Source organism: Malurus melanocephalus, unplaced genomic scaffold, assembly GCF_030028575.1.
Source record: "Malurus melanocephalus ecotype Western Australia unplaced genomic scaffold, MMel_1.1 scaffold_251, whole genome shotgun sequence".
In the NCBI taxonomy this organism is placed as follows: domain Eukaryota; kingdom Metazoa; phylum Chordata; class Aves; order Passeriformes; family Maluridae; genus Malurus; species Malurus melanocephalus.
In genome coordinates this window covers 1-25,056 of record NW_026623483.1, presented here as the reverse complement: position 1 = coordinate 25,056, position 25,056 = coordinate 1, and the positions used below count along the sequence as shown (strand labels likewise).

Genomic DNA, 25,056 nt, shown 5'->3' with positions numbered 1-25,056 from the left:
GGGAGGGAGGGAGGGAGAAAACCCAAACATGTCTTTTACAAGAAACATGAAATCACACAACTAGAATGAACAGAAAATAACAGAGACAAGACATTCTGGCAAAACAATGCAAGAATACACCTGGGCTCAGTAAGAAGAGAGGGGAACCAGGATGAATTCAGGTCTGGCATTGCACAGAATAACTGCCAAGGACTCATTCGCCCTGCCCAACTCTCTCACAGGCAATATTTTTGTGTACTGTCTCCTCGTGGTCCCCATGCTTCCCCCTCAGCACCTCTCTCCCACTCCTTCCTGGCCCCTCATTCCTGCAGCCTCCTCCCAAGTCCTCCTCCCCGCTGTGATGTTGGATTCCTCTTGCTGTCTGTCTCCCTTAATTATGGCTTCACCAGCCTGCTCCCTCTTCACACTCTGTAATTCACTCTCCTCTGCCACTTCACTGTCCAGATTCCTTCCTTTGCCAGGACTTGCCTTCCCCATTTTCTCCAATCTTGGGTTCAGTTTTAGGCCACTCATGACAAGAAAGACATGAAAGAGCTGAGGAAGAATCTGGAGCACCAGGAGCAGCTGAGGGAGCTGGGGGGGGGGACTCAGCCTGGAGAAAAAGAGGCTCAGGGGGGACCTTTTTGCTCTCTACAACTACCTGAGAGGAGGGTAGAGCCAGGTGAGGGTCAGGCTTAGCTCCCAAGGAACAAGGGACAGGACAAGAGGAAATGACCTTAAGTTGTGCTAGGGGAGGTTTAGGATGGATATAGGGGAGAATTTGTTCATGGAAGGGCTGTCAAGCCCTGGCACAGCTGCCCAGAGCAGTGATGGAGCCACTGTTCCTGGATGGGTTTAACAGACATGTGGATGTGGTACTTGGGGAAATGGATTAGTGGTGGCCTTGACAATGCTGGGGGAACAGCAGGACTTAAGAGTCTTGGAAGTCTTTTCCAACCATCATTAATCCATGATACTATCCCCCAGCCATCAGCACAATCACAGCAGCCGCTCCTCCCCTTCAATCTGAAGGATATCTTTCAATCTGCAGGGTGGAATTTCTACCTTTTAGAGAGCAGGATTTATATTCTYTAGATGGAATCCTTGGGGAAACCTTGCACTGGGATATCTTCCAACCATGTGTGGCCATACCCAGGGTATTCTGTACAYCACACTCTCATAGTGTCTCCTGGTCCTCCTCAACAACCCCCAAGAGAGAGGCTTTGCCCCAACCACTGCCTTTTTGTAAGTTATCCTTTCCCACATTTGCAGTCCCTCAAAGCAAGATGCTCAGGGAAGGAAAAGCACAAAGGAGACTGTCTCTGAGTTTATGGAAGGATAGAGTAGTCAAGGACATGTGGGTATATCTCACCCATGCCACCAAGCTGGCCACAGGGACCAGATGATTAAAGGTTTGGAGTGGGATAGGAACAAAAAGATGGATTCATMCATCTTTTTGAATGAATCCCATTGCAGGGGTTAACCCTGAGGCAAGTTCCATTCASTGTTTTCATTAAGAGCTTACAGACTGGAGGAAAACCCATCCACCAGCTTGTAGGGGTGACACAGGAGAGCTATGCTGGCTTCACACATCTGATCGAAAGGCACACTTGATTAATGACAAATCCAGGCTAAAGTCAATTACAGGCATACTGGAGAAGGACAAATGTCAGCTGGTTCCTAGGGATAACAGTAATCTAATAGTCAAGTACAATTCCAGAACCTTGTATCTGTTCATATGCTGTGAGGAGSTTCCAAAGAAGTCTGTAGCTGATGGCAGAATGGTATTAAAGGCAGTGTGGGTATCAAAGGCCTTTTTTTCCCTTGGGAAAGAGCAAATCTGAGCAGGAGTCAGGCAGACTGAGTCTCCTCAAGCTCAATGCAGCACCATGCTGAGGACAGGCAGTGCAGGCAGATGGGGTSTGTGATCCCAGCCCCTGACACAAACACTGACCCTGAGACCCCGCAGTCCCCACACTGCCCAGACAATGATGTACCACGAGAAAATCGAGTGCAACAGAGGCTGGAAAGCAGGATTTCACCCAAGGCAGRTCAACAGATTCTGTCTGATTGCTGCACGTGGTTCTGCCCATGCACACAGCAGCCTCAATGCCACCTAATGACAGCAAAAGATTTGGTTAACGCAATTTTTGAGAAATTGGTGATCACTAATGCTTGGCTTGCCAGCTTCTAGCAGTCCATGGTTATTGAATCCCCTCCTTCTGTGTTGAGGGAAGCTCAGGATTCCCATGCCAGGCTCAGGGATGCCACAGAACTGCCAGCCTGGCAGTGGGACAGGTGCCACACCAGTATGCAGTGGTCAGGAGTGACCAGTTCTGGCTTCCACCTCAGGAGCTAATAATGTTCTCTGAACTCCTGAAAACCATACACTAACCATCACAGGACATGGTCCACTTGATAGTCAAGGTCTGTGTCCTCAAGCAGCCTCCTCTGACCCAAAATTCACACTCTCTGGACCAAAGCAGGCATCAAACCTGCACTTGGGTTGTCAAGCATCTCCACTGACTGAGGCCTCATCCCGTTCATGGAGGACACATCACACGAACCCTTCAGCATGGCAGGATTTCAGTCCTTCCTGCTTTTGACCTCCCACAGACTTCAGGGGTGGAGCAGAGATCTGTGCCAACACCAACTGGCCTGTGGTTGTGTAAGGAAAGAGGTTTTACCACAATGGTGACTGAGCACAGGTCACACAGATGCTGTGGAATCTCCACACTTGGAAATATTCACATACCATTGGGACATGGCCCTGAAAAACCTGCTCCAGCTGACCCAGCTTGACCAGGTGGTTTCCAGAGATCACTTCCCAGTTCAACCAATCTGCTTCTGTAAAAATAAGGAGCTCCAGTGCCCYGTGATGTATCAGATCAGACAAAAGACACTGCTATGCTGTGTTTTGGGGTGTCACGGGAGGCCACATGGCTGCAGAACATCACCTGCCCTATGCAGCATTTCCATACAGGACTGGAGTAAGAGGGATAAGGGGAATAGCCTGTACCTTTGCTGGACACACACAAAGGGAAAATCATCATCTGGACACTGGTGAAGCAGCTGGGAGGAGATCCAGTAAAGCAAGGAGATGGCAATAGCAATAAAAATTGTTCAAGGATAAGAGACAATGCTTCACAGATGGATATCCCACAGACATGATTGTTACAATCTGCTCTCACCTTACAGGGAGGAAATGCTGGAAACTGAAGAGCTGGTCTGTCTCCATCACATCCTTCCATCAAAACCTTGATGGCCTGGATCCCCTCCTTTGTCTAACTCAACATACCAAGTCCAGTGGTAGGGAGAACCAGGACACACACAGCTCAAGGCACAGGCGAGCCAGGCAGCACCGTGGTCCTGCACCACCTGCACCATCTACCTGSTAGGTCCAGCCATCCCCCACCCACAGCTGAAGACACGAACCAGTTGTCTTTCTTTTTGTACTGCCTGTATGTCCATGTCCTGCAACACTGGATGCTCTTAATTTCCTCCTCCAGACACACTGTCAGAACTAAGGAACAACCAGGAATAAACAGCAGCATCACAATCAACAAGGATGCAAAATCCAACACTGGAGCAATGCTGTTGCTGGGGCTGGATGATTCCAAAGAGGTGACTCCATCAAGTTTTTGTGAAGAAAATCCCAGYCTTTCACACTGAAGACACCACATCAAGCAGTAACAGTTCAGGCTGGTGCTGCCTTTCAGCTCGATTACACACACACACATAACTGGGCACAGAGCTGCTCCACTCTGACACACCCAGCATCCCACTGGGGACAAGTCAATTTCCTMTTACCATTAATTATTACATATTACAAACCTGCAAGGATTGAATAGCTCATTCCAAAGCTCTTCCTAGTTGTTTCAGTATCTCCCTCCTGCCAAGGTAAAGTGGGACCTTTTGCCCTYACACTGTGGAAGGTGCCATCTGACAGGTAAAGCCCTCAAACACCCCAAAAACATAGAGAGATAAAGGCCAAGACCCTTCCCCAGCACCAGTGCTTTCACCAGAGTGAGCCAAGGGGGAGGCTGGTCAGCATGAGYTGGCTGGTAAGCAAGGGTGACAGCAGATTTTATCCACCACTTCCTTGAGGTTTGCTCTGACAACACTTAACAAGGGGACACATCTCTGTGCCAAGGCACAGGGCACTGGCTCCAACTGCACACGCAGCAGCAGTTTGTCAACACTGTGGTCTTGTTCTGCCCCTTCCATCCTGACATTTCAATAGCTCAGTGGGAGCTATTTTAGTCTCTGCCAAGGGCAGAGCTCGGACACAGGCAGCCCCTGGATGATGTGCAGATCAGCATCACCACCGTGTCCTGGAGAACACTGCTTTACACTGGCCACACAGGCTGCTCCAATGGGGGAATGGATTTGATTCCAGCCTGCCCCAAGCTGGAGAGTTGGGGAATTCCACAAAGCTGTCCTGGAGGAGGACATGGAACCACCCCATACAAGGAAACCTGACCTGCCAACCCCCTTCCACCACCTGCAGAAGCAGCAAGATCTGCACATCCCAGCGTGGACAGGCACAGGCTGAGCCTGTGCCATAGCAGGAGCAGCTCAGCAGAGCACGAGGAGCCTGCACAGCACTTCACAGAATCACAGAATCATGGACTGGTTTGGGTTGGAAAGGACCTTGAGGTTCATCTTGTCCCACCCCACTGACACAGGCAGGGACACCTTCCACTAGACCAGGGTACTCCAAGCCCTGTCCAGCCTGGCCTTGAACACTTCCACGGATGGAGCAGCCACAGCTTCTCCAGGCAACCTGTGCTAGGGCCTTACAACCCTCACAGGGAAGAATTTCTTCTTAATATCTAATCTAAATCTCCCCTCTGTCAGATTAAATCTGCTCCTCCTTGCTCAGTCACCTGCATGTAAAAAGTCAGTCTCCCTCTCTTTTATAAGCCCCCTTTAGGTTGGAAGGGGCTCTAGATTCTGCCTGGAGCATTCTCTTCTCTAGGCTGAACACCCCCAGCTCTCTCAGTCTGTCTCCAGAGCAGAGGGGCTCCAGCCCTTGGATCAGAGAACCAGGTCAGAGAGCACATTCATCACCAGCAACKGAGTCCGGAGGAACAGACAGCATAGGGCTGTCCTGCTTCAGTTCTACTGGGCACAATTTTGCCTGTATGCAAAGCAGGAAGATATTTTGCATTCACACTCATCCGGAACCTTAATCAGGAGCCCAGGCACACACAAGGAAGCAGAGTTTTCCAAGTCCCCGGCCCCACCAAGCCACAAGTGCTACCTAAAGCTCCAGGCTGTGCTTTAGACAAACTTGGACAGTTCAGAACCTGGTGCCTCCAGGTAATGCAAGTTGGTCTCTTACTGTATTCAAAAATTGAAATAGGCATACCAGCAGCAGGGGATCATGGCATTATGGTGCTCCTGTAAAGATGGAGCAAGGCAGCAGTAGTGTTCCCCACAGCTGACTACAAGAAAACACCACCAGGGGCTCACAAAAGCCTGTTTATATCACAAGAATTTGGATTCTTCATAAGACAAATTACTTCAATCATAAAAATAAGGATTTTTTTCCCTTCTTTCRTCTGCTCACAGGTGATGGGACGTCATTCCCAGCTGCTCCATCCATATCAATGACCACCTTCCCACCACTGTAGGCTCAGAGGTTTGTCCGCAGAGGAGGCCCTTCACCAGCAAAGTAAATAACTAGTTTCTTCATCTCAGGCTGCTGGAAAAAGCAGCTCAGAGCTTCTCTAGTGAGACAGCAGGAGCTCTCCAGGGCYACGGTGCTGCATCCAGCACCTGCTYAGACCTGGTGCATCCTGGAAATGGAGCTACAATGGCAAACAAAGACAAGTCTTTTTATCGGCATTTTTTTTTCATATAAAACCAAACAACGGGACAAACAAAAAAGAAAAAGAYATAGGGTTCAAATGTCACTTCATTATCTTTTCAATCAAAAGCAAAAATTACATCCTTCCCCAGCTAAATCTTGAGAGCAGCTCCGTTTGATGTGGCTCCGCCACTACAGAAGTGGAACAGCAGGCACCAAGCAGGATCTTCTTAAAACCAAGAAGAAATAAGGTGGGTGATRTTCTGCCTACATTCTCCAATTTGCTTTCCAACCAGACTGCTTTCCTGTAGCACCAGAAGCTATTAAAAGCCCTCGCAGTAGTCTCAAGAGCACAGAATTATCTTCCAGATTGGGAGCTCCAGATTCTTTTTGGTCATGGTGAGATATATAATCCACACATGGTGCCATTACCCACTCTAATCACTGTCTCTGCAAGAACCCAGATGGATGCCACAAATAMGGCACTCCTTATAGATGAGGCATTTTTAAAAGATGTTAACATGCCTTGCATAAACGTGTCCTACTTTCTGACTTGGGTTGAACACACATGAGTCACTTAGCTGCATCCTCCTAAAAGCCCACACCTGTACAGAAAAATYCCACCTCCTCTCTCACACACCCAACCTGATCAGGAAGTGGTGACAAAGGCATCAACATGCTGGTTTTATCATCATGATTCAAAACTTTTAAGCCCTTATTAGAAAAMAGTTACTCCACATCATTGCCCAATGCTCTGCGGAGTCACCTTCCACCATCACCACAGAAGGATGCTTTTACAGGTGACTCCGTGCCCAGGACAGACCCGGTCCTAAAAAACAAGATATCAGCATGAGGCTCAAATTGCCTTTCATCACAAAAGAGTAGGTGGGGTGACAAGAAGTGACACAGAAACTTAGTCCTCCTTCCAAGGACGTTCACCACACAAGGACAGGGCTTTGCTGCCTTCAGAGAGCAGATGTACCACCTGACTGGCTCTGCTGTTCCTCCCATGGAAAGACGAGCCTTTCAAGTCTCAACATTGCCACCTCTCCTCAAAACCTTCCCAGTATTCTAAAAAGGACAAGAAAGGGCTGGTGGAGGTCACACCAGCAGTGGTTTCTCATCAGTGGCTCTGGCCAACAGAGAACGTTGGAACTGCAGCCTTGCTTCTTCAATGAAAAGCTTCAAAGAGAAGACCTGGCAGTCTGAGAACAGCAGCTCCCTGCAGCTGGGAAGAACAGGMAGCATCACGCTTGTTCAACAAGCCAAAGGCAAAGGGAGCACAGAAAAAAACCTTCCAGTCAGTCTGCCCCTGCTCTGCTTTTGACCCAAAAACCTTTCAGGAGAAAACTGTGGGTTTCTATTCACTGACTAAATGAAGTATCCACAGAGACAAACTGCACTGTCTTCCCATCTCTGTTTTTTTCTCCTCTAGATAAATGCTAATGCACCCAAACTGCCTCAACTGCCCTAAGAGCTCCAGAGACTCCTCACAGTCAGCTCCTTCTTGAACCCAGGGGCTCTTTACCTGAGGTTCAGCCTCTCCTTCTCCTGAGCTTTTGTATGATCAATCTTACAAGGCAAACCTTAATGTAACAGATTAAAGACCAATAATGTTTTGTACTGTAAACCGTGTACTGGAAACCCTTTGACACAACCTATCCAATTGATTATTGCAAGTTTTGAAATATTAATGCATCTCTAAAACTTTTCACATTGCAATAAAAGGTCAAACAGTATTCAAAGCATCGTCCACAGGCATGGAATGAGGGATGGTTTAATGTCATGGCAATAGAGGAAGGCTGGAACTGACATAGGCTAATTCCTCTATGTGGGCCTGTCAGGATTTGATTATTTTCCATCAAAACTTTCCCCAGCAGCTGTTCCTTTCATGGCTGCAGCTGGAAGGACAGAGGAAGAAGTTTCAACACTGGTATCAGGTCAGATGGGCCTTGTAATAACCTGAGATAGTGGAAGGTGTCTCTGCCCATGGCAGGCGGTGGAACAAGAWGWGCTTTAARGTCCCTTCCAACCCAAACCACTCTGTGGTATTATGATTCTATGATACCCACCACTTTTGATCAGACCCAAGAGGAAAAGGCTTACCAGGCTCAGACTGGGACCATGGAGTTGACAGCGATGGCAACACCAAAAAAGAAGCCTTTAGCTTATGGRAAATGGAACAAACGTCCTCTCATGCATGTGCACCCACACTCCACAGCTGACTTGGAGATGTGACCAGAACAGACTAAAACAACATCAAGGGCATTTCACAGATTAATAGAATCATGGACCTAAAGTGATTTGGACTGGCAGTGACCATAAAAGTTCAYCTTGTTCCACCCCCTGCCATGCGCAGGGACACTTTCTACTAACCCAGGCTGCTCCAAGCCCTGTCCAACATGGCCTTGGACACCTCCAGGGATGGGGCAAGCATGGTTGCTCTGGGAAAACTGTGCCAGGACATCACCACCCTCATAGGGAAGAACTTCTCTCCAATATCTAAAATGTTGCTACCTAAGAGGCASTTACAGGCCTGACCATCCCTGGCAATTACCAGAACAATGATGGATCACTCCCYGTACTAAAACTGCACAGGGAAGTGGTTCCACAGGAACTGCTATTCTTTGTTACATTCTTTATATTCTTTATTACCACAGGRGGCTGGTAATAAAGAATATATGCACAAGATGGTCTTCAGCTGTACACACATCAGTACTTACAGATCAGAAGCCAAGTCCTGACCTGTTGGATTCTACACCACTGGATTAATTTTTTACCTCAAAGCTAATTAATCATCTATTAACTCTTGGTGAGCTCTTCTACCAGCAGGACACATTCACGGAGTGACTCAATAAATGCTTCCACCACTTCCAGCTTCATATGATTAAGAAGAAAAATCTTCTCTGAGAGAGCCCCAGGGCTGAGAGGCCATGTCCCAGTTGCATTTTATCTTCTTTCTCTGACAATTCTTTGCCTGATTCTCTGTTATCTGACCCATGACTCTCAATGCTTCTGCAGACAGTACTTTTTTTAGTTGCACCCAAAGCAACTCTTTTATTTACATTTTTGCTAATACACTGATAACTTGATTAGGAAAATACAGTTCTKCTCCACCTCTGTGGGGCCTGAAAACTCATTAACAGAGCTGAGAGATAAGATGCTTAAACCCATTAAGCATGCTCCATTGACATTAAAAACAAGCTCAAGATTTGTTTCCTTTTCTCAAAAAACATTTCTTTCTAACAGACCCCAGGGTCTGAGGCAGGATCAGCAGAACAGGCTCTCAGGACATGGGAGGAGACATCTTACCACAAGGGAAGTGACAGGGCCATGAACAAGCCACGCTCTCCTTTGAAAGCATTTGGCCCTAGTGATGCCCAACCAGAGCCTTCATAACCATCAAGCTCGAAACATCARTAAYTCAWCCCAYTTCCCCAACMGTAGAATCACAGAATKAATTAGGCTGGAAAAGCCCTCTAAGATGAAGTCCAACCATTCCCCCACACTGTCAAGGCCACTACAACTGACCCATATCTGCAAGTGCTACATCCACACGTCTGTTAAATCCATTCAGGAATGCAGATTTCACCACTGCCCTGGGCAGCCTATGCTGGGGCTGGACAACCCTTTCCACAATTTATTTTTTCTCAATCACCAATCTAAATCTTCCCTTCCTTAAGGCTGTTTCCTCTTGTCCTGTCTTTGTTCCCTGGGAGCAAATCCTGACCCCCACCTGGCTGCATCCTCCTGCCAGGGAGTTGTGGGCAATGAGAAGGTCCCCCAAGAGCCACAGCCCCTGACTGCAACTAACACAGTGCAGGCATTGCTACTGAAGTGACAGATTAATTTCTTTGACCCTATTGCAGCCAGCATCTGCAAACATCTCATATTCAGGCTCCCAAGTCTGGAATATATCCCCATCTTTCATGTCTCAGTCACAAGGCAGAATTTATGGTAACACTTCCCCAGCCCATGTGTCCTCACGTCACCATCTCTGGAGGAGATTGGTCCAAACACAGCACAGCATCACCAACTGGAGAGAAAGAAACTGGAGCATGTTAAYAACATGACACACCCGTGGAAGGACAGCCCAGCACTCCACTGATGCAGGAATTGCATTCACGAGCCAGCCGTTAGATAGAAGGTCTCAGGTGTGAGAAAAATCATTCAGCATCACCACATACCATGAACCACTCCCCATCCCCTTTGGGGCAGCCTCAGCAGGCTGGGTGCCCCAGCTGAGTGAGGGGTTATCCAGGGTGTGGCCAGCCCTGGGGTGCTCCTGGATACATGGAGCTTTGGAGCATCTGCAACAYGGACCGGTGAGCACCCACAGATTACAGGCAGGGGATCCCACCACTTAAAATCCAGCAGCAAATTGCCAAGGAAGAAGCCAAGTGACACATCAGGGGGAGTTTTTTCCCCTGAAAAAACTTTTCCTTCTGAATGATCTCCAGCTCATAAACAGCAATGTCCCATTGGAACGGCAGCACCTTTTCATGATATTTCATTTTTCAGTTGCTCCCCATGGCAAGGTCAGGAACCTGGATCATGATAATCCCTGGTGTCAGCAAAGACTAGGGGATGGATAGAGATTGGATGGATGGATGGATGGATGGATGGATGGATGGATGGATGGATGGATGGATGGATGGATGGATGGATGGATGGACAAAGAGCAGCTCTGTATAGAGTGACTTTCCAGCTGAAGTCCCATTTGCCAAAAGAAGTTTAGGACATCAGCGACCTCTGCACAGTCCTTCAGTTCCCAAAGGCTGAGATTTATTCTTGGACCACAAAGCTCATAGTTTCACATTGCAACTTATTTATTCAAGCTGTGGAAAACAAGAAAAAACATCAGATACTGGCTCAACAGTTTCCTAATTTTCTACAATTTTTTCAACTCTGACCAACACAACCATTTGCAGCAAGTATGASAAAACAGGGAAAGATGCAATAGGGAGGGATGGAGGGCTCTGTGGTATTTAAAAGAGGAGAAATTCAGATTAYRTATTAGGAAGAAATTSTTCCCTGTGAGGGTGGTGAGGCCCAGGCACAGGTTGCCCAGAGAAGCTRCGGCTGCCCCATCCCTGGAAGTGTCCAAGGCCAGGCTGGATGGGGCTTTGAGCAACAGAGTCTGGTGGAAGGYGTCCTTGCCCATGGYAGGGGATGGAACATGATGAGCCCTTAAGTCCCTTCCAACCCAARCCATTCTGAGAATCCACAATTTCATGAACTTCCAAACCTAGCACTGTGGGAGCTGCTGGCACTTGCAGTGARAGAACTGCAGGGGTGTTCTCTGTGAGAAGATCCTCTTCAGGAGMTGCCCCTTTGCTGGGCACAGCCAGTGCCAGATGGCTGCAAAACTGACACTGCTGGCCAAAGCTGACACCATCAGTGACAATGATGGTGCCTCAGATAAATGCTACAAAACAATGTCCAACAGCAGCTGTGAGTGAGGAATGAGACCATAAGAGAGAAAAAGCCCTGCAGGCCCTGYRGMCAGTGCAGAAGGAGAGGCTGGARGTGCTCCAGGCACCAGAGCAGAGCTTTTTCCTGCAGCCCATGATGAAAACCATGGTGAGGTAGGATGCCCCCCCACAGACATGGAGGACCCCATGCTGGAGCAGGTGAATGTGTCCACAAGGAACCTGGGACTTCACAGAGAGCCTAAGCTGGAACAGGCTCTCTCCTGCCTGCAGACTGAAGCTGTAAGGGTGGCCCAGACACCCAGAGTTATCACCCACCACCCCAGCCCTTGCCATCTAAGACCTTCAAAGGACCCACACAAGCTGCTATTCACCCCAAACTCTCTGAGCAGTCTCAGCCTCACCAGGACCTGAAATAAGCTAGAGAGAGTTCACATACACGGCTGGGAAGAAGCCAGGTGACAGACACTGGTCTGGGCTRTGGAACATGCATGAAGCCAACCCCTAAGTCTCCCACTCTCTCATCCCCTGTGTCAACAGCTCAAGCTGGGCAGAGGGAATGGGGACAACCCAGAAGACAGCAAAGGAGCCAGACAACATGGAATAAAAATAAATCCCAAGCCCTGATTGASCTTTTGGGCAGCTCATGACACTAAGCTCAGGAAACAGGACATCCAACTGGTTCTCAAAAATCTCCCACAGATATCCAGGCCACATGCTTGTGCATGGGTGGCTGGGCTGGTGAACACCCATGTGCCAACTCTGCCAGTGGGATTCCAAGCCCTTGGATGGCAGGCAGGCAGCTCCAGGCATCTGCACTCCGAATCAGCAGCTCCCAGGCACTTCCAGGAGGCACAGCCCTTCCACCCAGCTCTCTGCAGGGCTCCCAGTAACAGGAAATGGGCAGCAGTGCCCCCACCATGATTAATCATCTTCCTGGGATGCAGAGAATTGTTATTTCCCACCCCTCCGTGCAGCTGGTGCTGCACCCACACACCACGGCGGCCCCGCAGCCAGCGGCATCCTTGGATCAGCCACGGCTGCAGGGGGAGGGAGGTGGGCAGAGACCCCAGAGAGGGAGCTGGCATGGCATGTCAGGAGAGGGGGCTGGAGCCTCACACAGAATGTGGGTGATGCTGTGAGGCTATAAAATACAGGTGGTTTGGGGGGATTTCAAGGGGAAACAGAAGATATTTGCTSTCTGAATGTTTTCCCCTTAAACAAGAGCTGAAAAGATTTAGAACGACAGTCAAACACTTGATTACTGCAGCGATTTTGTCAAATGTACAGCAGCACTGTGTGAACTGTCTCTAAAAAGGAACAGGATTTTAATGGAATYATTTAGGTTGGAACAKCCCTCTAAGACCACTGAGTCCAGCTGTTAACCCAGCACTGCCACCACTAACCATATCTCTAAGAGGCACATCCACACATCTGTTAAATCCCTCCAGGGATGGTGACTCCACCATSRCCCTTCACAGCCTATTCCATTGTCTGCCCACCCTTTCTGTAAATAAATTTTCCCCCACCTTGCTACATCCTTTCAGGGACTTGTAGAGAACAAGARGATCCCTCCTGAGCCTCTTTTTTCTTCAGGCTCATAACTGTTTTTAGCACTGGGTAAAATAGCACTGGATGCAGAAAAACATGCTGCACAGCCCCCCAGCCATGCCACGGGCCAGCACCACTGGACTGGACATCTTATTCCAAGTGTTTGTTTTGTCACTATTCAGAAGGAAAAAGATCCAATGTGTCTCAGGAACACTCCACAAACACTATTGGTTTGGCCTGAACTCGAAGCAGCTCCAGCCCCTTTCCTGMAGGAGTGCAGTCAGCTTCACAGAGCAATGGGTGGGGAGGGCAGGGGACAGCATGGCAAAGCAGGTGTGCCCAATGGCAGCTTTTTTTCTGTTTGAGGCAGAAMTGCTCATTTCATTAGTTTCTGCCAATACCCAGCTTGACCCCCTCAGATACTGTCACTCATCCCTGAGCTGGTTTTGTGAGGAGTTCTGCTCTGCACTGATCAGTCAGGGATGGGACAGGCCCCGCTTCCCACCCTGATGTCAGACCCATTCTCCGGCTGCTTGGGGCTCCCCAGGACTGTCAGGGCTTCACTCCCTGCAGGAGTGTCTTGGAGCTGCTCTCACCACCATCCAACCTGTTCTCCCACCAGGCCAATCGGTCTCCTGCTAGGTATCCTGGTTGTCCACCCCTCAATCCCTCTTCCAATTTCTCTTCAATGTCTTATCAGTTTATGTTGGCAAACCATGGGCCACCAAACTGACCACAGCACATGCAGTTTTCCCACCAGAGGACCCCACCACCAATCCAGAGAACCCTCATTTCCAGCTGATGCCCAGACATGACACGGCACAAGGGGTAAGGAGGAGCCATTTCTGGCAGTCTCCAGCCCTGTCCAACATGAGGCCTCCCCTCCTTGGCACGTGACTACCCACCTCACCAGCCAGTAAAAGGTGCCCACACAACCACGCAGGAATGTTCCACCTCTCCACCAGACCAAATCCACCTGTGCTCTTCTGTGCTCCTGTCTCCCCACTGTGAGAGCTCCCAGGGTCCTTCAGCTCTCCTGCTCAGATCTGCTCTGCCTACCACTTCTTCTCACTRCTTGCCTGAACTCTCCACTTTTAACTGATTTCCTCTCTCTCCTCCTGCCTGAGGCACAGTCACATACACCTCCTTGCCGCACAYAGCACAGCCACACACCACCCTGTCGCATATGAATACAGTCACCCAGGGACACACAAGTCACTGCCCTCCCAGATGCCCCAAATCCAATGGATTTTCACCAGTAATTCCTCCTCAAGCTATTCCCAGCAGTTTTCCACTATCCCTTACTTTTTTCCCACTCAATAGTTTAGGTGAAGCCTTRTAGAGTCAGTTCTTAGAATGTGCCCATAGCAGGAGGTCCCAGTGTGCCCATATGGATAATGCTGAGGTCCCAGAGACTGCAGGACTTCTGGCCACCCTCCTCCTCCTGCCTGCACTGCTGCCCAGCCTCTACCAAACAGATCCTGCTGCTCCTGCACTCAGCATCCCTAGAAAGCACTAGCCTTCCACACGTCAGAATAATTTCAGGAGAGAGTAAAAGGATTTAGGGCTTGCTCATCTCAGCCCTCCTAAACCTATTTCTGCAGATAAGGGATTATCCCCAGCATCAGCACAGACACAATGGAGATTCAGCAAGAGAAGGCAGAGCTCCAGTTGCAAAGGAAATGCTGCTGGGGCTGGATAGGGTCTGCTGCAGAGCAGCCTCCCTGCCCTGGGGTGGGTCCCTGCCTCTCTGTGCCTGCACAGGCAGCACCTCAGGAAGCCACACTGCTGGGTGACATGGCCCATCCAGTGGAGATGTGGCTCCAAGGGGCATCAGTGCTGAGCCAGCCATGGTGACACAGACATGCAGTGCAGGGCTGAYCTCCTCGCCGCACAGACAGCAGGCTGACACTTCTGACCCTGCCATTTCCTTCTCCCAGCACTTTCCAGAGCAGGCCCACGTTTCTGCTCTTCACCCTCTGGTTTTCGCACCCGCCCTGGCCCCGACAACACCAAACTCCAGAGTCAACAGCATGAGGAATCCCAGTCATGTTCATGCCTAAGGAGGACTGAAGGGGTGGAGAGGGGATGAGGGGGATCCTGCCTGCTGGAAGAAGACAAGAGAAACTCAACCACAGACCAGTGTCTGTGACACCCAGGAGTTGTGTCACTGATGCCACCGATGCCACCCAGCATCCCACCCACCAGGGACAACACCACAGCTCGGCTCACTGCCCACCAGAGCAGGGTTCCTAGCTGCTACAGAGGAAGCTCTTCTCTGGCTCTTTTTCTCCCCTTGGTATACAGGACCCAGCTGGGAACCACTCCAAATCCAGCCGGGAAAGGCAAGGAGAGCCTAAGGACACTGCGTGCCACAGGCAGGCCCCAGCCCATTATTGTCAAGTGATGGCTTGGGAGAGTTTTGAACTGGAGCTGAGCTCTGCCAGTCTGRACTCTGAAGGGCACAGCTGCCATAYCCCCTCAYGTTTTGGCTCCTTTCTCTCCTTCCTCCCTCCTCCTAATCTCCCTGGGCCAAAARACTCAGTCTTTAGGAGAGGGCCAACAAACTCGTTGTGCAGCCAACTCGGTTCATCCATCCATCCATGCAGATCCCGGCCAGGGCTGAAAGACCAGCCAAGGCTGGAAACCACAAGAGGAGGGGGATCAAATTCCCACAGAGACAAGAGAAATCAGCAGAGACAGACGAGGRTGCCACAGGCAGTGAGGCCCAGGGCAGTGATGGCCTCGTGACCATCAGCCACCTCCAGGGCTCCCTGCCTCCCACCCTATCCCAATCCACCCAGCACACAGAACAACAGGGACTGAGGTACTGTCCTGGGTGACACTGCTGCCAGTCACACAAAGCCAAGGAGCCACAGGCCCCTCCTGCACTGAGATGGGAGCAACAGCACCTCTGGCAACAAAGAYGGGCTCCTGCCCCACAGTCACCTCCTCACTGTCAGCACACAACAGAACCTCGGGTGCAACAGGGAGTGCAGCCCAAAGGAGATAAAAGTTTTCAGCAAGGAGTAAAGCAGCAGCGATAACACATGTTCCAGGAGGGCCACTAACCCTTGGGCTAAATTAAGCCCAAAATAATTACAGAGCAGCTGATTTTGATTCTTTTTTTTCAAGTTGCCATGAATCAGACTYCAGGTAATTGCTATTTACTGTGCACTCAGTGTGTGGTGGATCACTCAGCGCTGTTCACGGGGATGGAGCAGACAATGGATGCTGGTGATCATGGAGCTGGGGTGTGTGGAACTGCATGGGAAAAGGGAATCTCACTTAGGATGACACARCGAGAGGAAACAAAAGAAAAAGCCACAGGGGAACAGGAAGAGAGGACAGACATGAGCCAGGTACCCTCACTGCAGCATTGGAATGATGCACAGAAGGTCCATGTGTCCTATTCCTGTAGGCAGCACCCAAAGGCTGGCAGTGGGTGCCACCATGCTGGGCACAACATGGCTATGGGAGCCTCACAAAGGTGCTGGCAAAGGGAAGGTGAGGAGCAGCATGAGCATTCCTACTTCCATGGCCTGAGCATCCCTAGCACCACCCATSGCATGAGCATCCCCACATCCATGGAGTGAGCATCCCCTATCCACAGCCTGAGCATCCCCACACCTATGATCTGAGCATTCCTGAATCCACAGCATGAGCAACCACAGCATGAGAGTCCCTGCATCCAYGGCCTGAGTATCCCTAAACTCATGGCCTAGGCATCCCTGGCACCCACAGCCTGAGCAAACCCACAACCATGCTTGCCCTTGTTCTGCCTGCACCCCAGGGCACCTACTGGACCAGTGTCAGGAGGCACCGAGCTGGTTTAGAGCTGAAGGGTGGCATTTTATCAGCCTGTTTCCAGAGACCACGGGGAAGACTGGATGGATCACTCCCTAGATCACTCCTAGCTGTGTCCACAAGCTGATATACAGCTGAGTCCCTTGCTCACACACAGAGGAGCCACTACAACCTAACAGCCCTCACTCTGTCCATGTCCTTCAAACACACATTAATGTGGCTACCAAGAGCAGCACCCAGCACCCAAACACAGGAAAGCCCAGCCCACACAGACAGATCCCAAGTGCCACAGGGAAAGTGAAGGGCAACCCAATCCAAAAAGCTCAGGAAACATGACCAGCAGCTAGGTCAAAAGTCCTGGAGACCTTAAACCTTCGGGTACCCCACTCCTTTAAAACCCAAGCTGGGAAAGGTTTTGGGGCCTGGGAAGGCTGGGATTGTGCAAAGCCCACACAAAATACCTGAGTTGCTGAAGACATGGCAGAATGAGCCAGAAGGGCAAACAGCTCTTTAAGCTAAATATATTTGTTCTYGGTGTGTAAAATGATCATAAACAGACTTGGGCTGGAAATGAGAAGACCACGTGAGGGTATGTCCTAGAGTGGCCTTTCAACAAGGCTAACGAGCAGGGGAAAGAGAACTCCTCCAAGAAGTGTTGGAGCAGTGTGTGCAAGGGTGACAAAAGTATCTGTGTGACGCAGGGACAGGAAGAAGACAGCTGAAGCWGCCCGAGTACTGTGTGTCACTGCCTTAAGGGCCATGGGTAGCATTAGCACCACGCTGCTAGGGATGGCCAGGCCAAGTGAGRTGCTGGAGACAGTTTGAGAGGTCCTGGACCACCACAGTGGGCAGAGGAACCCCCATCCCTGCACCAAAMACCCCTGCAGTCGCTACATCCCACAGCAGGTTTGGGATACGGGGTAACCACAGCTGCACTGACCATGGGTGAAAAGACAGGCTGAGAACACATTCCCTTACAGACTTTCCTGGAGGAGGCAGAAGCAGGAAGCAAAGAAGYGGGATGCTGAGAGCCACGGGGCAGGTGGCACCTGTTCCCTCTGTCCCCATAAGTGCCTGCTCTGCTGTGGCTCTGCTGCCACACTGTGCCCTTCCCACCCCACCGAGGCTGCTGGTGGGAACCATGACATCCACCACCTGCACTGGTGCATCCCCAGCCTCAGCCCCGCTCCAGGTGCTGCAGGAAGCCACCAGAATCATCCAGCCACCCTGGGGCACCTAGGATTTTATGTCCATCAAAGCCATTCCACATCCTGACATTCAACTAGGCCAACAGCAACGTCCTGCACCTGGGTCAGGGTAAGCCCAGTGTCAGCACAGACTAGAGGAATGTTGGAGAGTGGATGGATGGATGGATGGATGGATGGATGGATGGATGGATGGACATGGATGGATGGATGGATGGATGGATGGATGGACAGGGATGGATGGACAGGGATGGATGGACAGGGATGGATGGACAGGGATGGATGGACGGGATGGATGGACGGGGTGGATGGATGGACAGGGGTGGATGGATGGACGGACGGATGGACGGACCGACGGACGGACGGATGGATGGATGGAGAATACGATCAGCAAAGGCCTGGGGGATTCTGTCAAGTGGCAAATAGGACTTGACCCGGCCATGAGCACTGGCAAAGACAAGTGTCTCCCGGGCTCATCCTCAGCAAGGGAGAGAGGGAATGCTCCCCGTCTGTTCCACTCTCCCGAGACACCCTGGAGCTGTCTCCAGCTCTGGGGTCCCAGCACAGGACAATAGTACTGAACTGAGGGTGGGGTGAGGTTGGACATAGGGAAGAAATGTCAGATCATGAGAGGCTGGCAAAATTACCCAYAGAAGCTGTGGCTGCCCCATCCTGGAGGTGTCCAAGGCCAGATTGGATGGGGTTTGGAGCAACCTGGTCTAGTGGAAGTTGCCCTGCCCACAGCAGGGGGTTGGAATGAGAGGAGCTTTAAGGTCTCTTCCAATCCAAACTGCTCTGTGACTGTATCCCTGCTTCAGGCCAGATCTGCCTGGGGCAGGGGCAGTTCCATTAAGGCTGTAGATGAAGTAGGTAAGCAGAAGATGAATTGGGGGACAAGTTGTGAGTGCTTTCTATGTCCAGAACATGCCCAGACACCTTTCGCCAGATCCCTTGCTTTGCTGGGACTAAACCTGCTTCATCTTCAAAGTCTGCTGAAGTCTGGGCTGTCTCTTGATTTCCCATCCAAGGGAAGCTGGGAGTGGATCAAGGAGCAAAGAGAAGACAGGGGAACAAAGTCAGTCTGAAACACTCACATGTCCTCTCCACTGCTCATCCCAAAGGAGCATCACACAATCCTGAGCCTGCAGCCACAGCACTACTGCAACTCCTGATCTTCAAGGAAATCTGCTCCCTGCCCTGGTGGGACCAGGCACCAGAGAGAAAGTAGCCCCAGAATACCATTGCATAGTGGGAAGTGGAGCTGAGAGGGCACAGAAAGCCGTGTTTGAGGCAGACAGCTCCAATAGGAACCAGCTCCAGCCTCGTTCTTCCAGCAGCACTGGAGCAGCAGCTCTTTGGAGCACACTGGGCTTCCTCCTGGGACACACACCCAAAGGACCTGCTGAGAGGTGAGGTTGTGCTTACTGGAGAGCACAGAGCCAGCTCAGAGGAGTCCAGCTCAGAGGAGTCCAGCCAGCATCCTGGCACCCAGACAGCTCCAAACTGTCTTTTTGGCACAGGACTGTGATACCTCAACAGCATCAGACAAAGGTGAGCAGCTACAGCTTGCCTCCTTGCCCATCTGACACATCTCTCCACCAGAAAATGGTCTGCTAGCAATAATAGAGGCCACTCTCCGAGGAACTCCCAGCAGCCAGAGAGACTGAAAAAATTCACCCAGGCCTCACACCCTGGTGTCCAATGCCACCATCCTGTGCGTACACAGCTAAAATTATGAAGCTGGAGGTCAAGTGCCCATGGAAGTGAACCTCCCCTTCTGTCCTCGTGCAGCTGTAATAGATTCACTTCCAGGTCTGAAATATTTATTGGGTCTCCCGAAGCCTGRAGAGATGAGCTGAGCTGACAGGCTGAGAGACATGACTTGGGATTTGAAGATTTACGTCCCAGAGGCAATTCACTGAGCGAACAGCCTTCGTTACATAACACAGTGCTGGAGAGCAATGGAGCATGGTTGCTGGAGGGATGCGATGCTCAGAGAAGAGGAATGGCAAAGAAGCCCTTCCTGACCATTCCAGGAAAAAAAACAAACATGATTTCCCTCCTTTCCGCCTGGAATGCCACCCCAAAGCCACCTCCTCTGGGATGTGGCCCAGACCAAGGAGGAGCAGCTGCTTCCAGCGCCAGGAGCAACAACAGTCACAGCACTCACTGGGAAGGATTTTAGCAATGGGTTTACCAGGAGCTGTGACTCAAATCTGGAGTATCACAGCAATGGCCCCAACCCAAGGAGGAACACAGCCCCTCAGCTTCTCCAAGCCCACCCCAGTCCCACCATGATGCTTCCCAGCTGGGTGGGGAGACCTACCCAGTGCTCCCGCAGATGGATCTGAGCCTGTCAGAGCCACAGGCTGTCACCTCATTGGCTCAGTGGCAAAGCCAGCCAGCTGCCCACCCACTGGGCTCCAAAATAAGCCCAGACAGCAGTGGCAAGGCAGATCCAAGAACAGTCTGTGCAGCCAGAAGAGGGATCAGCGGGAAGAGAGGGATGAGCCCTTCCATGAGACACAGATCCTGCACCTCCACAGCGAGGCAGGTGGGTAAATCCAGGTCTCACACAAATACCTGGACCTCACCTTCTGCAAACAAAGAGCACCAAGGGATTGCATCTACCATTTAAGCACAGCCATTTAAGCAGATTCCAGTGAGATTGTAGCCATGGAGTCCCACTCTTCTATTACTGACCCTGAGAAAGCAGCTATTCACCAGCAGCCACTACACATCTCCATCCATTCCTCCACTCAGTGCTCCAACAACAGTGCCAATCACTGCCCATCCACTTTCCAGACTACCAACCCAGCTCTATCCCAGTCTAAAGCCCCACTTCAAAATCCTCCAGCTCCAGAAAGGACTTGCTGGTGGTGTTTAAGGAGTTTGTATTTCTGATAGAGAAGCTACACCCAGAACAAACCAAGCTGCACAGCACATGTGCCTCCAGACAAGGATGAGAAGTCCTGAAGGAACATTTCACATCATCTTGCAGTGAAGGTTCCACATGATGCTAAAGTAGTTAAGAGATTACCAACAAGTAAATGAGGTGCTGTTCCAGAGAGGACAAGCTGCATCCCAAATCCCTGCAGAGGGCAACATCTTGCCCTGATGGCCATCCCAGGTGTCACACCTCGTCATGTTAAACAGCAAACCCCAGTGAGCACATCCCAAAACCTGCCTCTCACAATCTACATTTTAGTGCCCTTTGGCTCCATTCTCCTCCCATGCCTCATGGGAACTTGCTTCTGGATTTCCAAATTAATCTCAATAAATTCACAGCCCTGGGTTACAAACAGCTTTGCATTTATGAGCAGGTTCTCTGTGGGTTCAGGAACACAGGAGGGTGGGGATGAGGCTGCCAGCACAGACAACCACCTGGAAGAGAAGGTCCAGAGGTGGCCACCAAAATGGTCCAAGGGCTAGGCCAAGGGGCAGTGGGGTCAGATTGGACATGGGGAAGAAATGTCAGACTATGAGTGTGGTGAGGAGCTGGCAAAGGTTGCCCAGAGAGGTGGCTGCCCCATTGYTGGAAGTGTTCTGGGGAGATGGGRCAGGGCTTGGAGCAAGTAGCCCACTGGTGCAAATTAAGGTGTCCCTGCCCATGGCACGGAGGTTGAACTGGATGAACTTTGAAGATCCCTTCCAACCAAAGCACTCCGTGATTCTGAGCCCATACACCTCTGAGCCCTATCACATCTCCTGGACACACCACAATGCTACAAATCACTAATTTCTGATTAATGTGTGGCCTCCTCTCTTCCTGTCCAAACAATTCTTGATATGAAAAATTGAATTCTCTACAATACCAAGGCAAAGTAATGCTGTAAAACAAAAGCAGAAGCATTTCTGATGTCCTGGATGCTTCTGAAAGTCATGGCAACATCATCACATTTTGTTCATTGCAGGTCTCAGACTTTTAAACAGTTATTATGCTTTTAGGCTACAAGTGCCCTTTGCAGCGCCCAAGCGGACCCCGTGCCACTGCAGCAGCCAAGAGCACAGCAGTGACAGCTCTTCCCTAAATACCCCCAAACAGGAACACTGCAACACCTTACACAGCAAGCACAAAGGCCTGGAGGATGACTGAGCAACAACTTGAGACACGTGAATTTCCTTGAGAAAATCCCTTGCTTCCAGGCTTGGCCAAGGAAATTTCAGCTGAGGAGCAGCTGCCAGAAGAGGCAAGCCTGATACAATTTAGGAATGGCCAGTCCTTGCAAGTAATTACAGTATCTACTGATTTGACATAAGGCTGGACGCATAGCAATGTGTATGTGGGCACCCTCCTGGGATCTCTAGGAACAAATGAGAAGTGGATGGGAGGAGGGTAGATGACCAGAAAGAGACCTGATCTCAGTTTTTCAGACAAAGCACTGGGAGCATGAGCAGCGCTCAGCCCACGACAGCAACACCTTTGCCAAAATGAGGGCTGCCCATGGCCCAGAGCCATCCTGCAGGGTCGACCTTGTTGTATTCAGCACCCCTGTGACACCAGCATCACGATGGAGGCGGGCAAAAGAGAGCCACCTGGGCTCACTGCCACACTGAAAGCAGAGCTTGGGCCAGCACAGCTGTTTCAGGGCTGTCCTTCAGGAGGTGAGCCTGGGCAGGGTCCACCCCCACTCCACAGTGCTCAGTCCTGCTTTCCCTACACAGCTCACCTCTCACATCCACAAGCTCCATAGCAAGGGCTTTGCAGATACCAAAGCTGGAAAGCCTCTGCTGACCTCAACACCCCCACAGCTGGTTCCTCTGGCTCTCCTGGGAGAGAACTGCTCCCACCTGGGGAAAGGGGACCTCAGCATTCACAGTTCTAACTCTGCCAGATCCCCCAGACACCAAAATTGGGTGTTACCCAGTTGCCACCTCTCGGGTGCTCAAATCCCTAGCTCCAGCTCCTAGCAGCAAATCTCCTCCCTGGAAGACCAGGCTGAGGAAGAAAGAGGTCCCTTTGACCAGTCAGCAACAAATTGTCCCCAGGACAGAGATGCAAGGTCCTAAGGGCCCACTGCTGGCTCAAAGAGGAACTGTAACGTTTCTGGGCCAAGTAGGTGACATTCAGTCTGTTCCACCCTTTCCCAGGCAGCCCAGGGCAAGACAACAGCCAACCACCACAAAAACACCCAGCTGTTCTTCCCAGCCTCTGCACTGCCTCATCCTTTCAGAAATCCCCCTCTTGCTGGACTCCCACTACCTGTCCAGGTTTTAAAGCCATCAGTCACCAGGCAGGTCCAAGCTTTCCCTCACCATCCAGCCATGGCCACCTGCAGACACAGGGAATTGTGCCTGGCTCCAGCCACCCCATCAGTGCAGCTACGTGCCTGCAGGGCACACAGAGCTTTCAGCTTACTCACTCTCATCAGGGTTGGGTGAGGCGAGAATGGCACTGTGCTTCCTCTTCACTTCCTCCACATTCTCCGAAATTTTATCGATGAACCCTCGAATTTCTTCCACCTGTGGAGTGATACAAGATATATGGTCTGTGACAGACCTGGACTTTTGGAAAGTGAAGGGATTTTTGAACCCTATTCCAAAGTAACCATGATATGTCTGAACCACAGCAACCATCTTCCTGGATAAATATTTTCCAGCTGGAAACTATAGGACCACTGAGGAATCAGATCTTCCCCATCCTACCAGCCAGCTCTGAGTCACAGCAGCAAAATACAGACTGTATGGCCTGTATTCTTTGTGACGCACTGAGAAACTTTTGGGATTTATAGAAATCAGCACCTGATCGATTCCCAGACTCTGCCCCTCTGCAAGAACACTGCTGGGGCTGCACAACCCAGGCTGGTAGCAGCTCAGTCCCCCATGGCTCCTTGCTCCATAAAAAACTCCAGAAAACCCAATCTGATCCTCACCCCTGATTCCAGGGAGGCCACTTTTTCCAAAAGATCCATTCTAGCATTTCCCTGCACTTCTCTACTACAGGGAGACACCAGCATTGTCAAGAAAGGAAACCTCTCCTGTGCTCTCTGCCTGTCAGGCTGCTCACCCTCTAACGCAGTCTTCTTCGGCTCACACCACCCCTTTGCTCATCTTCCTCCACTTGCACATCAGATTTATCCCAGTTCCCACTCCATTGCCTGCACAGATCCATTTTAACACCCCCCACACACATGCCATGCTAAGGGTGTGCTAAAAATCCGCATGCAGATCTTACTGCCACCCACATGCCAGAAGACAACCTCTTGTTTGGGAATGGGAGGCACAAAATTAAATCAATCCCATGCAGAGTCTGCTGCTTTGCAGAAGTGCTCTGGGGGAAGGCCTGAGAGCTGCGTGCGAGGCTCCCCTGCTTCCATCACCTGTGCAATGGCCTCGCTGGGCTCTGGAGGAGCAGAGGGAGCGTGAAAGCATCCATAGGGCAACACAGCCTCAGGTCTGCAGGTTCAGCACTCAGAGCAAAACCCTGAGCATCAGCTGAGCAGCACTAGCCAGGGCAGGCCCCTCAGCTTGTGGCAGCAGGAAGCCTGGGCCATGCACAACCCACCCTGGTGCCAGCAGAAATGTCTGAATCAGCTTCAAAGCTACACTGGAGGAACAATCCTCTCACCTGCTCGAAGAACTCATCCATGAAGCGATCCCGGTCCACGCTGACGGTGACTTCATCATCATCGTCACTGTCCTTTGCCTGCAACAACATTGAGAGAGAAAGGCATCAGAGTGCTTGCTGCAGAGTTTGCTGCTCCTCAGGGGCATCTTCCCCTTCTCCTGTGCTGACCTGCTCCAAGGAGCTGGGGCAAACACCAGCCAGAGTGTGGGACACCCCAGGTGCTGCCACTCCAAGCTCCCAGGGCTCTGAGAGAGCAGAGGACAGCCAGAAGTGAGGGATGGCCAAAACACCACAGCAGCCATTGCACAACCTCCATGGTGAGCACAGGATGCAGCTAAGGACACCCCACATTCATGGAGTGGGAGCTTCAAGGGCACCCTCAGCCCTGTGTGAGCACACCAGCTTTGCAAAGAGCAGGAATGGGAAACACCACAGATTTCACCATGGGAAACACCAGAGATGCTGTGACAGGAAAGCATGAAAGATGCTAAAATGGGAAACATGGGGATGAGAAAACACAAAGAATGTTGATAGGTAACATGAGGAATGCTGCAATGGCAAACACCAGGGATACTCCCATTGGAAAACACCAGGTATGCCACCATGGGATACATAAGGAATGCTGCCACAGGACACACTACAAATGCTGCTGTGGGAAAGTAAAAGGGATGCTGCCATGGGAAAGCACGAGGGATGCTG

The 25,056-nt window shown here is 50.8% G+C and overlaps 1 protein-coding gene across 3 annotated transcripts in view; it reads right to left on the bottom strand.

Annotated features, from left to right (window-relative positions):
• Positions 1-24,453, bottom strand: part of STX1A (syntaxin 1A) — a 53,966-nt gene extending 29,513 nt beyond the window's left edge. For 2 of the 3 annotated variants that reach the window (XM_057375530.1, XM_057375529.1), the window contains exons 1-2: positions 24,358-24,429; positions 23,153-23,252 (exon numbers count right to left, since the gene is read on the bottom strand). In XM_057375530.1, coding sequence (XP_057231513.1) covers positions 23,153-23,252; positions 24,358-24,378 — 121 coding nt within the window. In that variant the 5' untranslated portion in view covers positions 24,379-24,429. Of the gene's footprint in view, positions 1-23,152; positions 23,253-24,357 lie in introns of all 3 variants that reach the window. The other variant, XM_057375531.1, reaches the window with a different exon arrangement.
• Positions 24,454-25,056: the final 603 nt, after the last annotated feature.